At 35.3% G+C, this 15,180-nt stretch overlaps 2 protein-coding genes across 5 annotated transcripts; one reads left to right on the forward strand and one right to left on the reverse strand.

Annotated features, from left to right (window-relative positions):
* The first annotated feature begins 6,790 nt into the window (after positions 1-6,790).
* Positions 6,791-10,173, forward strand: LOC105161067 (Peroxidase superfamily protein). 4 transcript variants are annotated; one of them, XM_011078640.3, is made up of 5 exons: positions 6,791-7,047; positions 7,330-7,618; positions 8,786-8,974; positions 9,086-9,251; positions 9,585-10,173. In XM_011078640.3, exons 2-5 carry the CDS (start codon positions 7,331-7,333, stop codon positions 10,073-10,075), a joined length of 1,134 nt encoding a protein of 377 aa, XP_011076942.1. In that variant the 5' UTR covers positions 6,791-7,047; position 7,330; the 3' UTR covers positions 10,076-10,173. The 4 variants fall into 4 exon arrangements, with proteins under 4 accessions (XP_011076942.1, XP_011076943.1, XP_011076944.1 ...); XM_011078641.3 differs by having other exon boundaries at positions 6,792-7,047; positions 7,394-7,618; XM_011078642.3 differs by having other exon boundaries at positions 6,792-7,047; positions 7,400-7,618.
* Positions 10,174-13,059: 2,886 nt separating this feature from the next.
* Positions 13,060-15,156, reverse strand: LOC105161069 (Pentatricopeptide repeat (PPR-like) superfamily protein). The gene is made up of 2 exons (XM_011078643.3): positions 14,920-15,156; positions 13,060-14,720 (listed from the first exon to the last, which is right to left on the reverse strand). Exons 1-2 carry the CDS (start codon positions 15,015-15,017, stop codon positions 13,070-13,072), a joined length of 1,749 nt encoding a protein of 582 aa, XP_011076945.1. The 5' UTR covers positions 15,018-15,156; the 3' UTR covers positions 13,060-13,069.
* Positions 15,157-15,180: the final 24 nt, after the last annotated feature.

Consider the following 15,180-nt stretch of genomic DNA (forward strand, 5'->3'; position numbering starts at 1 on the left):
TTTTAACTTTAGAGAACCCCTTTGAGCCTTTCGACCTATTTTGTTGAATAACCCGTCATATACGAACATATCCCGTCGTTTGTTTAAAACTTTGATTTTGATCCCTCTAAGAACTATTAAAGCATCAAGGGAAATGGGTTTATGCTCAAAAGAACAAGTTCTCAAAATGAGAGATTTTCAAAACCTTTGTGATTTACATGCTTAAAAGATGTATCTCAAAATGAGTGTGGGGGTTCCAAAATTATGTTCCTTTTCACTTTGTGGGAACCGACATCAATTTTCTTGGTCTGTGCCTATCACAAAAGATTGGAGAGGAGAAAAAGAAAAATAAAAAGAAAAAGAAAAAGAAAAAGAAAAAGAAAAAAAAAAGAGAGAAAAAAAAAATATATATGAACTCTCCAAAAGGATTAAGAAAGGCATAGTTCAAGGAATTGTCGAAAAAACTTTGAGAGCTTCGAATTATTGTTCACTCAAATTCTTTTGGTGCTCTAATTAGTTTATTGGAATTTAACCTCATTATCCTTTTATCCTACCCCAAACCAAAGCCCCATTACAACCAAAATAAAAGACCTTTTGACCCTTATATGTGCATATTTCAAAAGTGGTGGAGATGTGGTGTATAGGCAAGCCTATGGTGAAGCATTGTCGTAGTAAGTGTCGAGAGATACACTTGAGCCATACATACACTTGAGAGAATGGAAAGTGGAGAGAAAATAGTCCACTAGTTTTATGCGATTGGTTTTGATAATAGTTATCATGTGAAAACTTGTTTGATACATGTTGAATTATCTCCTTCATAAAATATGTCATTTACTTTGCACATGATTACAAATTGCCTTGAGTAGTTTAAAATTTGGAGGGATTTTTGAATGCATCTTGAGTTTGCTTGAGGACAAGCAAATGGCTAAGTGTGAGGGTATTTGATAACTCTACAATTATAATGATTTTATAGCAATTTAATCTTCCTTTTTAAGCCAAAATATTCCTAATTATGTGATTTTATTGCATATTCAGCAAAAAGGAAGATTACGAGGACGTTTCTGCAAAATTGACAAAGCGTGCCCACACTTAATGGAGTAGTCAACTCGGGATAAGGATAAGCACGAACGATTTCCCCAAGAGATAAAGGAATCAAGTGTTTAGATTTAGAAAGGATTCTTTTAAGCTTATCTTTTGTAATCTATTTACCTTTTTAGAGTTTATCACGTATCTATCCCCCCACTACGTCTAGATTCGTAGGGGACTTTTATTATAAATAGGGGGGATCTCTTCATTAGAAGCAATTCAGTTTTTATCTTAGAACTCTATAGAATTCTCTGTTCATCTCTTCTCTTTTATTTTATTTTACTACCGGAATTAATGGAATTCCACTTTCTAGTGTGTTCTTCCATTAATATGTCTGGCTAAATTCCTTATTTCCTGGTTAAGGTATGGTGATTGCTTGATTTTCATTATGTTGTGAGATCTAATCTGCGTTCTACACTTGTCAAGCAAATATTCATGTTATTCTCTGTGCTTTAATTACAAACATCTGATTTATGAATGATTCGGCCGGTTGTTCATTATCAAGAAGGTTTGCTTAGCTAATTGAACTTTATAAATCCGTGTAATTGTTTATTTAGTTCAATACTTAGTGGCAACGTAGCATGATTAGTTATGTCACAGTATTTAATTATGTTATGGGGAATGCATGATCTAGTTTAAACGAATTGTCCTCGTAGGAGTTTGTTGATTAGAATCAGGCCTTTCTAATTCTTAATGCTGTTAATAGATTAAATCTTGTGGACGTTCCTAAGGTTGTCTGTTAATTAGAGATCTAGCCAACGGTCGTACCTTGGCTAACGAAAAGGTAAGGAAAGGTGAGGTTGTTAGGTCGTACCAACGACCATAACTGGTTTATTTGTCCATACATGTGTTATTCTTGCATCAATGATCAACTCACGAGAATCAAGCATAATCCTAGCCTTAACCGGGAAATCTCTCTCTCATATCTCTATCAGGTATTTTTAATTATTTAGTTTTTGATCACTTCTATTTATCACAACCTTCCCCCCATTATTTTCTATTTTCTCAAAGAAATCAACTTAAAGCCAATCTCTGTGGATCGACCCTACTCCCACTTTCACAAGTGTAGTAGGAATTATTTTTGGTGACTTCGACACTCATCAGGTTCTCAAAGGCCCGTTGCTTTTGTTGGACATGTACAACTTTCAAAAACTGTCTTATTCACTGATGTCTTTTATAATCCTGATTTCAAAGTCAATCTTCTATCTGTAAACCAACTGTGTACATCTTTACCATCAAATTCAAATTTGATCGTTAGTACTGTGTTTTGTAGGATCAGGTATCTAAACACACTTTGGCAGTTGGTTGAATCTAACATTTTTTGTTGTAATAAAATTTGGCATCAACGTCTTGGCCATTCCTCCGTATAAGCAATAAAACATATACCTTCCATCAACTTGTCTTCTAATCATGAGAAACTCCGGTTTGATATATGTCCTCTTGCAAAACTGATAGGACACATTTTGATATAATTTCAGTGGTGATTGACTATCATTTGATGTTAAAAACACTCCTAATCAAGTGATATAGTTGCAGATTTAGCTTAATAGAGATTTGTGGGATGAAAAGTGAGTTACAATTAGCAACATAACAACTTTGCTTATCCAATTAGGTATGCCCACGTCTAACCCTACGGAAAATCGGAAAAACAAGGAAAACAAAGATGAATTTTCTGGAGAAAAGCTAGTCCACACATGAATCACAGTGCCCCTTGATATTTTGGAATCATCTCTTTTGAGGAGTCTATTAGGGTTAATTATTTAATTAAATAGGACTTATAGTTTAATTAGAAATCTATCTTTTAGTTCTAGAAATATTAGGTAACTAGTTAATATAAATAGATGATGTAGTTCATCATATGAAACTTCTTTTGATCTTTGATTCTCTACGTTTTTATAATATTCTCTCTTTTATTTGTATGTGTTTTCTCATTAGCATGTTAGGCTAGTTCTTTTAATTTCTAATTGGCGATATTGTGAATGCTTGATTCACATATGTTGTGGGATCTAATTTGTGCTTTCTACTTTTGTTCATAGAGGTATTGTGTTGTTCTCTATGCTTTCATCACAAATAATTTGATTTATGAATGATATGTACCATTATTCATTGTCAAGAATATTTGCCTAGCCAATTAAACTTGCAAATTCATAATTGTTTGCTTAGTTTAGTAACTAGTAACGCAACATAATTCATCAAGTCGTAGTGGTCGATTATGTTGTGGGGAATGCACAATATAATTTAAATAAATCATCGTAGGAATTTATTGATTAGAACTGTGCCTTTCTAGTTATTAGTTATGTTGGTAAACTAAATCTTAAGGACGTTCCCAGGGTTGTTTATTGATTAGAGAATTAGTCAATAGAATTCCATGACTAACGATAAGGCAAAGTAAGAAAAGGTGAGGTCGTTAGGTCTTACCCTAAATCCTAAATTCGACCATAATCAATTTATCTATTATGAATGATGGTTATATTTGCGATGATCAATAATGAATCAAGCATGATCCTGTCTTTCACTGGAGATCTTTCTTCTCATATTTATTTGTATTCTTTATTTTGTTTCTAGATTTAGACTTTAAACAAAAATCTCCCTCTTTTTAATTTGGTTTTTATGTGATGAAATTAATTTAAAACTAATCTCTGTAGATTTGACCCTACCCACTACTTTCACAAATTTTAGTAGGATAATATTTTTTGTGGGATTCGGTACTCATAAATTTTTTTGGCTCAATTGCTAGGGATTGGTGTTTTCAAATTAATTTCTTCTTATTACTTGTTCTCCTTACTTGGTTTTAATGCCACGATCTTTTTATTTCTATTTTTATTTGAATTTCTGTGAATTCGACCCTACTCACTACTTTAACAAGTTTTAGTAGAATAATATTTTTGGTGGATTCGACACTCATAAAAAACAAACTAGATTAACCTTTCCTATAAGTGATCTCATGCTTCACATAAATTTTGGTTTCATACACGTGGACATCTGGGGGCCTTATCGGACACATACTCTTTCTAGTTGTAGCTATGTTCTCACGATAGTAGATGATTTTAATAGTCACTTGGACCTACTTGATGAGGCATAAATCCCAAACCTATTCACTTTTGTCTAATTTTTTCAAGATCGAGAATGGGACTGAATTCTTGAGCAACCAATTCCAATCGCTTTTACATACACTTGGTATAATACATGAAAGATCTTGCTTCCATACACCTCAACAAAATGGGCGGATTGAGAGAAAACATAGACACCTAGGCCTTGTTGCAAAAGCTATCATGTTTTAAGCTTGATTACCAAAAGAATTCTGGGGGACTCCATTCTCACAGCTACATATTTGATCAATAAGGTTCCATCTTCTGTCTTAGGTTGGAAAACTCCTTTTTGAGCTATTGTTTGGCTACCTGCTTATGACCACCTTCGAACGTTTGGCTGCCTTTATTTCTCTACGAATGTTGATCCACATAAAACCAAATTTGATCCCAGGGCACACAAATGCATCATAATTGGTTATGCACCTCATCAAAAGACCTATAAGTTGTTTGACATAAACTCACACACCACTTTCATATCTAGGGATGTTACATTCCATGAACTCACATGCCTACCCAATGAGTAGTTGTTTGACTGAGCAATATTTTTTGGGTTTAGAGATTGCTCGTTTGCCTTAAGGAACTTATGTAGCTCAGTCTAAATATATCAGAGATATTGTGCAGGCACGCCACTACCACGAGGGGTCAAATTCATTTCTGATTGTGGAGCATTATTGTCTGCCCCTAATTTTTATCGCCATCTGATTGGTCGTTTGCTTTACCTCAGCTTCACTCAGCCTGATATCTCACACGCGGTGTAGCAACTTAGCCAATATTTACAACACCCTTATGATTTACATTGGACTGCTGCTCTCTATATTGTTCATTATATGAAAGGTTTTCCTGCTCACAGTCTTATGTTTCCTACAACCAATTCCTTCCAGCTCCGCACTTTCTGTGATGTAGACGGGGTGACTTGTACTGGAACCCGCCGCTCCCTCACTGGTTTTTGTATATTTCTGGTATTTGCTCTTGTCTCGTGGAAGACCAAGAAGCAGACTGTTGTTTCTCATTCGACAATGGAGGCTGAGTATCATAGCATGGGCGTTACGGTTTGTGAATTGTGATGGATTACTTATTCGCTTCAGGATTTTAGGGTTACTGCTTAATTACCTATTAATTTGTTTTGTGACCACAATGCCGCAATCCATATTACCGCTAACCCTGCTTTTCACGAACGCACGAAGCATTAGGACATTAATTGTCATATTGTTCACTATGCGTTCGCAACTCCGAATAGTTAGCCGATTTGATTACTAAAGTGTTGTCCGGCTCTATTTTTGCTTCTGCAGTGTGCAAGTTAGGCTTGGTTAGCTTTCCCAAGGTCCAACTTATTAGCTTCTTCACGTCTTAGGCAACTAGAAGAGTATGTATACAGAGCTGAACTTCATTTCTTTAGTACATGAACATATTTTCAGCAAACCATCACTTTCTTTCTTTCGAATCAAATTCTCTCTATGTTTTTCTTCACACCTCTATTTATAGGCTGACGGACAGCAAAATTCGAAAGTGGTTGCAGCCTGTGATATATCACTGGAAAACTGCACGAATTAGCTCTCTAACAACAAAAAAAGATTACGATTTAGTCTTATTTTGAAAAAGTTATGACTATTTAAATAGGTCCTGACAGTCGAGTCGAGGTTTGCCGATCTGACCCACTGGTGTTAGGTTGGCAGCCATCAATCTAGGAGAAGTTTATTAGAGAGTTTTTGGAATGATGTGTTTTATGATGTTAAAAATATTTATAACGTGTCGTTTCTGTTGTCCGTCGAGTTATCCTGTTGAATTCGGCTTACTTTTGGGCCTACCAAATTAGTAAAACTAGATGAATTTTGGACTAAATACTTTACTCATGGGCCTATACGGTTGTTTGGTGGGGGTACGCCTCTTCAGCCTTAAGCTTGAGAAAAAATATTTGAGAAATATCAATATAATTAAATAAAACAATATTTGAAATATGTATTTTTCTTAATCTAATTAACTTGCATTTAATTTAATTACCTTTTCTGATTAAAAATTAAAGACGTTTTATATCTAAATTTATAATTTCAATTCCGAAAAAAATAAAAAGGTAAAACTCCCTCAGCAGTTTCTTTTTAAAATTTTTAATTTTAAAAGAAAATTTTCTTCTTAAATTAATAATTATTCATTATTCATTTACTCGTTTTTTCATTTCTTATTTAAGTACAAATTCAGTAAAATCTTACATATGAAAATCATTAAAAGTTTTAGATTTTTTTTTTGTATATTAAAAAGATATTAGTTACTAATGAAAGATTTAGAACATTTAATAATCTTTTTTTGTATATTTTTATCTTTTAAACTTTATATGAGAAAAATTTATAATCAGTAATTTAATGTATTTTTATGTTTTTATATTTTCTTGGTGATTTTTTGGCTCGTTCTGTTAATTTTTGTACGTTATATAAATTTTGGCGTATCCCTTGGACTGTTAAGGGAAACGCCACACAATGAGTACTGTTGTACTGTACGATTGTACTATTTATTTAATGAAGATTACATTACCTAATGTATTTTTATATTTTACTGTCTTCTAATTTTATGTATAATAAAACTTAAGCTAAATAAATGAAATTTAAAATAAATACATGTTTAAAGTATATGTAAATTAATCAAAATTTTAGTTCTTCCTCTCCACCCACCCCCACCCTCTAAGTTCTTGCAGTCTTGCAGGCTGCAGCAGATTGGAGAAATTGCTAAGATAGAATCAGAATCTGAATGCAGGTGGAGAGGGCATCTGGTGGTTTTCCTCAACGATCAGGGATGATGTTGATCCCCTGCCTTGGATCCGCTAGCTCAATCCTCGCCACGTAGCACTGGTCCCTCAATCTGTTGGAACGAAACGGCGCCTGCATGAGTGGTTGCTGCTATGGAGGTTGGCATGCCCCCCACCCCCGTGTGTGTATTTCTGTGGGTCTGGGGTGTGTGTGTTTCTGTGTGTGGTGGTGTGCGTATTTTTGCTTGTGTGTGTGTGCGCGCGCGCGCGCGCGTTGTGGGTAGTTCTTTTGATTCACTGCTCTCCTGCACTTTAGGCGATATATAGAACCACCTCTCTTCACAGCTTTCATCAACTTCTGCAACTTCATCTCATTTATACACACACAAAGCAGTAAAAAGAGGGGGGATTTGATACGATTTCATTCATGCTAAATTTCAGAATGGATTTCACAAGAAAACTGAGCTTTCTTGTCTTTATGCTCTGTGTTCTCATCTCTCTCAAGAACCAGAATGCAGAAACCAGTAGAAAGGCTTCGTTTCAGAACCCGGTGGAGAGGAAGCTCCAAGAAGATGATGGGCTTCACGAATGGCTCAGGTATGATTACTACAATGAGTCTTGTCCATTGGCGGAGCGGATAATCCGATCAACCGTTGAAGAGTTATACGGGTTGCGGCCTGATGTTGCCCCCGCTCTTTTGAGGCTTGTTTTCCATGACTGCTTTGTCGAGGTGACTTCTCTAGTTCTTTGTTTTTCCATAGTCTTCTTGTTTGTTTAGTGTGGTTATGTAATCAGTTCTTGGAAAGATTGTTACTGTTTTTTTCCTATATTTGGCGCCTTTTGGGATTCTGACTTTGTTCTTATTTTCTTCGAGATTTCAAGTATGGTTTGTTCTTGAACAGTTTGTTCTCCAGGAACCTTTTTGGGGTGTTGGTTTGTTTCTTTCATATATCTTTCCTTTTGGAGATGGAATGCTTATCAATGTTCTTAATTGGGCAGATTATATGCACGCCTAGTTTTCCATGACTGCATTGTGAAGGTGACTTTTTAGTCTTAGTTTTTCACAAAATTTCTTGTTTGTTAGTGTGGTTGTGTGCTCAGTGTTTGATAGATTTTTCGCTGTTTTTCATTATTTGGCATCTTTCAGGCTCTAATTTATTCTGATTTTCTTCAAGATCCAAACAATGATTTGTTTCTTTCATTCATCTTTTGTTGGAGATGGACTGATTATCCATATTCTTAATGGTCAGATTATAAGCATCCCTAGTTTTCCATGACTGCATTGTGAAGGTGACTTTTAGGTCTTAGTTTTTCCAATTATTTCTTGCTTGTTTAGTGTGGTTACTTTTTGATAGCTTTTTGCTGTTTTTATTATTTGGCATCTTTCAGTTCCAAGTTATTCTGATTTTCTTCAGGATCGGAAATATGATTTGTTTCTTTCATTTATCTTTTCTTGGAGATGGAATGCTTATCAATATTCTTAATGATCAGATTATAAGCATGCCTAGTTTTCAATGACTGCATTGTGAAGGTGACTTTTAGTTCTTAGTTTTTCCAATTGTTTCTTGTTTGTTTAGTGTTGTTGTTTGATCAGTTTTTGATAGATTTTCGATGTTTTTCATTATTTGGCATCTTTCAGGTTTTAAGTCTATTCTGATTTTCTTCAAGATCCAAACTATGATTTGTCTTCAACAGTTTGTTCTGAAAGAAAGTTTACTTGTGGTATTCAAGGTTTTCTTTTATTTGCTTTTTCTTGAAGATGGAATGCTTGTAGATATTCTTGTACAATGGACATGTCTAGTTTCAGGTATTTTAGTGGTTTCTTTGAGATCAGGTCAGTTTACGTGTATTTACCAGTAGCTTTCTTCTAATTGCTGTCTGCTGAATGATTTGTAAGGGGTGTGATGCCTCAGTGTTGTTGGATCATGGCGATGGAATTCAGAGTGAGAAAGACTCTCTCCCAAATGAATCTCTAAGGGGCTATGATGTCATCGACATTATCAAGTTAGAACTTGAAGAAGCATGCCCTGGAGTTGTTTCTTGCGCAGATATTGTTGCTTTGGCTGCAAGAGAAAGCGTCCTCATGGTAAGACTCTCTATCTATAACTCTACCACCAATCCTTGTAAACATGCGTATCAAGAATCTTTTCGTTTTCATTTTCGTTGTTTCAAACTTCTGGCGACTTTTGAATTTCAGGCTGGCGGTCCGTTCTATCCTCTGTATACTGGTAGAAGGGACAGCATAGTTGCTTATCCAATCATAGCAACTTATGAGCTTCCTAGTCCCTTAGACGATCTTTCGAAAACTATTGAGTCATTCGCATCAAGAGGGTTCGACGAAAGGGAGACAGTCAGTCTATTAGGTATGACAACTTTGTTCTGGTTATTCTCTTTTCTACACTACAGGGCAATGAGTTCTCTGGGGATACAAACTATTTAGAGGGACTTATGTAGTAGCTATGGTGAATCCCTATGCTTGCAAATATATTGCTGACATCCAATGGCCTTCTCTCTATCTCTGCGAGTGATCACATCTGCTTACATTCTATAAGTAAAACAAACTCTCTTTTCTTGAAACCAAGCACACAATCACCTTTATAGATATTTTTGATTTTCTAAATTTCTCTTGTTGAAAAATCTACTTTGGCTAGACTGTTTCTCTTTGTATCTTCATTTGTTCTCCTATTCCGTGTCAGGTGCTCACAGCACAGGCACAATCCACTGCAAATTCTTCTTCCACCGGCTCTACAACTTCAGTGGAGGTGATGGCCCTGACCCTTCTATTGACCCTGAGTTTCTTCAGCTGCTAAGATCAAACTGCAACAGCATCCATCACTCATCCCGACCAGCATCAGCTTCTCCATCATTATCACCTTTGCCCTCATCAGAGGACAACAATTTATCAACTATCTTATCCCAGGATGCAGGCATGAAGATGGACTATGAGGGGCCACGAACAGGTTTCGGCACACTATACTATCGTAGTCTTTTGCAGCGCAAAGGACTACTGTTTGTGGATCAGCAGCTGACATCTGGGGCAGAAACGGAGACTTGGGTCCGAGCATACTCCTCCGACCTTTCCCTGTTCCAAAGGGACTTTGGTCTTGCAATGATCAAGCTATCCAACCTCAAGGTTCTGACAGCACCAAAGGGACAGGTTCGACTCAACTGCCGAAAAGTTAACTGAAACTTGTGTGGATGAACGTGTTCTGTAGCCTAATCTAACTTTGAAGTTGTTTACTGCAATATCTTGACTTAAAGTCTTTACTTTTCTGTTCTTTGTCATCCCTGTTTTTTACTTGCCAATTTTCCACTATGTCAAGTTTCTGAATATTTTGAATAATTGAATCCAAACTCATTATTAGACACTTTTGATTTGAATATTGAATGTGTTCATCAAATGATTATAATTCAACTTAATTTAATTAATTTCTTAAATGTTTGTGAATTTATTTGGGCTTGTCTTTGATATCAATCTGCCCTCTTTTGGGCTTGTTTGAGCTTTATGGCCATGCCAATTGCCAAAGCGAGCTTCTTCTCACTTTGTCAATTTTTTGGGGTTAATTACACTTAAACTCCATTTAAAAATGTAAAATTTCACTTTCCTTTAAAAAAGTTTAAAATTTATACTTACACTCCCTTCGAAAGTACATTGTTTATACTTGAGCTCCTTTTATTAGAGTTCGGACAAAAAAATACTAAGGTCAAAAAGTAATTACATAAGTTTTTAATTTTATCCCTTATTTAACATTCCAGTATAATAATTTTGTACTTATAAGAGAATAAATATAATGATGTTAACCTCACTCCATATATAGATATTATATTTATTCCATTATAAATACAAAACTATAAATAGGAACAATAAATAAGGAGCAAAATTGAAAAATCAGGTAATTTCTTTTGCTGATATTAACATTTTTCATTTAAACCCTAACGGACGGAGACCAAATTTAAATTGAAAATTTCATAAGGGTGTAAGTATAATTTCAAAATTTCTTTCGAAGAATTTTTAATTAACTCAATTTTTTAATATTTTTTATAGTAAAAAATTATTTTCTTCAAGATTCCAAATGTGGTTTGTCATTGGAACTATTTATTTTTTAGGAATGTTTTGGATTGTCAACTTATACTAAGATATTGTTGTGACATAAAAATCTTTTATATATTTATATGGAGAAATCACATCAACTTATGTGATACGATTAAAATAAATTTTTATGTCACACAATTAACTAATAGAGAATTTGTCTCATCATGAGAAGCTTTTATTATGATACTAAATTATTGTATTAAAACTATGGTACTTCTTATTAGTGTATTGCTCGTATTTTTTTTTACACGTGAATAAATGAATTTCTTAATTTATTCGTAAAATTTAATTTTTTATTCAAGATTTTCAAGTATAATTCGTTTTTGAATAATTTATTCTCTAAGAACGTTGTGAATTGATAGTTTTGTCTTGTACATTTGGTTTAATCAGTTACTGATATTTGATTTCAATTTTAAAATAGTTCATATTTTCTCAATTCACTTTATATTAGTCTCTTTGGTGGGTGATTTTTTCATACTATCCTTCTATTTTTTTTTTTTTATAAAAAAATTATTCTAGTCCCTCAATTTTCATTTTCAATTTGTAATTTGGTTCATCGCACATAAATTTAAAAAAATAAAACTATTTTAATTGAAAGAATTTACTATCGGACAGTTATTTCGTATATTGGTAAAAGTTTCTTATGGGGAGACAAATTATTTATGGACAATTCATATATTTTTTGTTTTGAAAGTTGGAAAATAGGAAAAAAAAAAAAAAAGAAAAGAAAAGTGTAGAATTTAAGAAAAAAATAAATTTGACACGAAAAATTGGATATTCATATCATATAAAAAAATTGATTTAATTGAAATTTGGCGCTTGTCAAATTGATATAGAATAGACATGTTAAAAGGTGATCGTGTGAAGTAAAAGTTTATTTTAATTATTCACTTGATATGATGTGATTATTAGACGACATTAATATATTAGAACAATTGGCAACTCAAAACGTTCCTATAAAAGAAGTTGTTTAATAACTGAACCATATTTGAAATCTTGATGAAAATTGACTTTTACTATAAAAAAAAAAGTTAAGAAGTTCGTTGATTTACGAAATGAGAATATGACGTAAATCAACGAATATGAAGTATTATATTTGTCGCTATCGTTTATGATGTGGACCATAAAAGAAATAACACAATAGAGGGTTGGTATGATATAAAAAGTTCCTAGTGCAAGAAAGCCAATGGCAGACTAGCTTGAGCGTTGGCGGGGGGAACGCGACGTTAGCAAATCATAAAGGACGCTATGGAAAAGGCCAATTGGAGCAATCAAATGGAGTCGATAGAAATAGATATGCACACAAGTTTGGTGTCTGTAAAAATTATAAGACAAGAAATAATAAAGATCAAATGAGTTTTATTGATTTAAATAAAGCGGTTTATAATCTCTGTATTTAAAATAATTTCCTGATTCTTCTTTCCGCATGTGGATTCAAGAGCTTGGAGCTTCTGAAATCATGAAGTACCTCGCCAATGTTTGCTGCTCAATTGACAAAAAGGGTCACTTTTAGTCAAAAAGTTGTTCATTCGAGTCCCTGAATCCTTGTGTTGGTGGATCAGTAGGCGGTTCTCGATGGTGATTGGAGCTGAAACTACTCGTGCTCTCTTGTACAAAAAATAAGAAATAAAAAGAGATCGCCAAGTACCTCAACCTTCACAAATGCGAAGAAGAGTTTCATTTTTGAAAGCGATGGGGTAAGTGGTAGCAAGAAGGTGAAAAGCCTGACGGAAGCCGTGTAGAGAGAGCCACTTCAAGTCTTCAACTAATGAACAAGAATGCAGCTTCTTCTGCTGGTCATTGGGGTGTCGTGCTAAACGTCGAGTCACAGAAATGTTTTGGTGGAACCACCAGACTAGAAGGGGCTGCTATTTGCTCTGGCGGTATGTAACTATGCTGCGTGTATCTCAATGTAAGTTCTTCAGTCATCTTGAAGTAAATGCTTCTTATATTCAAGGGCTTAAACCGCTGATGATGAACTCATGATTAGCCATTCCCACATAAGACAGAGGAAACAGAATGAAGTAGAAGTTTCAAGAAATAGAATGCTAATGAATGAAAGTAAAAAAAGGTCAGAGGAACACAAAACTAGCTTTTAATTTCCATTTTGCTGAAGTCTCCATAAAAACCAGGTATAGGAAATGTTCTATTCAAACGCCTCAAAGCCTGACCGGAAACTACATTTTTCTTATAGAGAGAATTCGCGAGCTCCATGGCCTCCACTCTCCATCCTGCAAACCCGATACCTTCAATTAGTAGAACGTATGTAGTCTCGTTCGGCTGGCAACCCTTTTTAACCATTTCTTCCAGTATAGAGATAGCTTCGCCAATTCTGTGAGCTTTGCATAATCCAAGAAGCACAATATTGTAAGTGACAACGGTTGGTAAGAACTCACTGTTCTTCATATCCCCTAGTAACTCAATAGCCCTATCCACCATCCCGTCTCTGCATAGACATGATATAAGTGAATTATATGTAATCTCATCAGGATCGATTCCTTTATGGATCATCTCCGAAACCAGTCTCAAGGCTCTACTCCTGTCTCCACTGTTCCACAATGCACTTACCATTGTGTTATAAGTACTCACATCTGGGGGACAGCCACTCTCAGCAAGCTTCCCGAAAACTTCCAAAGCTTCATCAGCATTACCATTTTTGCACAATGCAGAAAGTATCGTGTTGTAGTTCACAATATCAGGAAAACAACCACTGGAAATCATGTAATCCAGGAATGCAATTGCCAAATCTAACCTTCCTTCTTTGCACAGTGCTGAAATCAATGGATCATACGTGTAAGTATCAGGAGTAAGTCCCTCATCCATCATAAGCTTTAATAAGTTGATTGCCTCATCTAATTGCCCATCTCGACATAATCCACTTATCATGATGCTATATGTAACTACATTTGGCTCACAACCTGTAGAAAACATTTCAATCATCAGCTTCTCCCCATCATCCCATTTTCCTTGACTCAGCAATGCCCTCAACAAAATATTGTATGATATCACATCCGGCTTGCAACCTCTACTCGTCAAGTTCCTAACAAACGTAAAGGCCTCATCCATCATACCTCCCCGGCACATTCCCCTAATTATCGTGTTGTAGGTGTACATGTCGGGTTGTAGCCCTCGAGACAACATTTCATCGAAGAGCTTCATTGCTTCACCAATGCCTCCTTCAAGAATCGTTGCTTCTATTAGGATCGTGTATGTAATCACAGTAGGCTGACAGTTATCTTTTATCAACTGATCCAACATTTCCAGTGCCAAATTAAGCTTCCCCCTATTGCAAAGGCTGCCTATCATAATATTATACGTCACCACATCTGGCGCAAATCCTCTAGCCCTCATGCTACTCAACACTTCATTTGCTGTATCAATCTGATTCACTTTACATAAACCACTAATGAAAGCATTGTATGCAAATATATCAGGCTCACCATATCTCTCCAGAATTCGCATTACTTTCTCCGCTTTATCCACACTTTTCGAGTTGAAAAACCCCTTGATGAGCTTTGTGCAAAGAATCACATCTGCCTTGTGACCCAAATTCACCATACACTCAAGAAAATAAAGACCCTCATCATAGTTCCCTGCTTTACAGGACCTATGGAGCAATTTCAGAAAATGGGCTTCTTTGAAATCATTGTAGGAGGGCAGTTGATGTGGTCTGGTGTCAGTAGAGACCTTAACCCTCACTGGGTTTCTATAATTTCTAATCTTGGGCTCGCTATGGCTTCTGCATATTAGAACAGAACTGTGATGAGACCTTGTCCTGAGTTTTTGTTGGGTAAAAATGAGACCTCGAGGAAAGAACTCAGCATAAAAAGTTGTAGTCATTAGTTACTAACCCCTCCCTATGTTCAGTTCTCATGGAGCATCATCTTGAAAGAGAGAGAGAGAGAGAGACAGAGAGAGAGAGAGAGAGAGAGAGATACCTTTGATTGGTGAAAAATGGGATATGGAAAGGAGGAGCTTGCTGTAAAAACAACTTGTGGAGCTCTCTTCTTTTTCCTGTCCATCCGCTTGCCACCATCACATTCAGATTTTCATTGGAAGTACTATTGGATTATGCTTTCCTTTGGATAAGGGGCATTTGAAAAGCAACACATGTCACTTTTTAACATGGTTCAGTCCCAGGTTGGGTTCGGGGAGCCCGGGTCGGGTCGAATGCATAAATCTTGCTACTTTATTACTTT

Source organism: Sesamum indicum, linkage group LG4 (assembly GCF_026168435.1).
Source record: "Sesamum indicum cultivar Baizhima isolate 11 linkage group LG4, ASM2616843v1, whole genome shotgun sequence".
NCBI classification, from domain to species: Eukaryota; Viridiplantae; Streptophyta; class Magnoliopsida; order Lamiales; family Pedaliaceae; genus Sesamum; species Sesamum indicum.

Excerpts from the sequence above, each read along its gene's own strand:
- LOC105161067 (XM_020693256.2), top strand. The coding sequence starts at position 7,316 with ATGCTAAATTTCAGAATGGATTTCACAAGAAAACTGAGCTTTCTTGTC. Across the intron at positions 7,619-8,785 it reads TCCATGACTGCTTTGTCGAG|GGGTGTGATGCCTCAGTGTT; the intron begins GTGACTTCTCTA and ends ATGATTTGTAAG. Across the intron at positions 9,252-9,584 it reads GGAGACAGTCAGTCTATTAG|GTGCTCACAGCACAGGCACA; the intron begins GTATGACAACTT and ends ATTCCGTGTCAG.
- LOC105161069 (XM_011078643.3), bottom strand. The coding sequence starts at position 15,017 with ATGGTGGCAAGCGGATGGACAGGAAAAAGAAGAGAGCTCCACAAGTTG. Across the intron at positions 14,721-14,919 it reads CCATTTTTCACCAATCAAAG|AAGCCATAGCGAGCCCAAGA; the intron begins GTATCTCTCTCT and ends TCTAATATGCAG.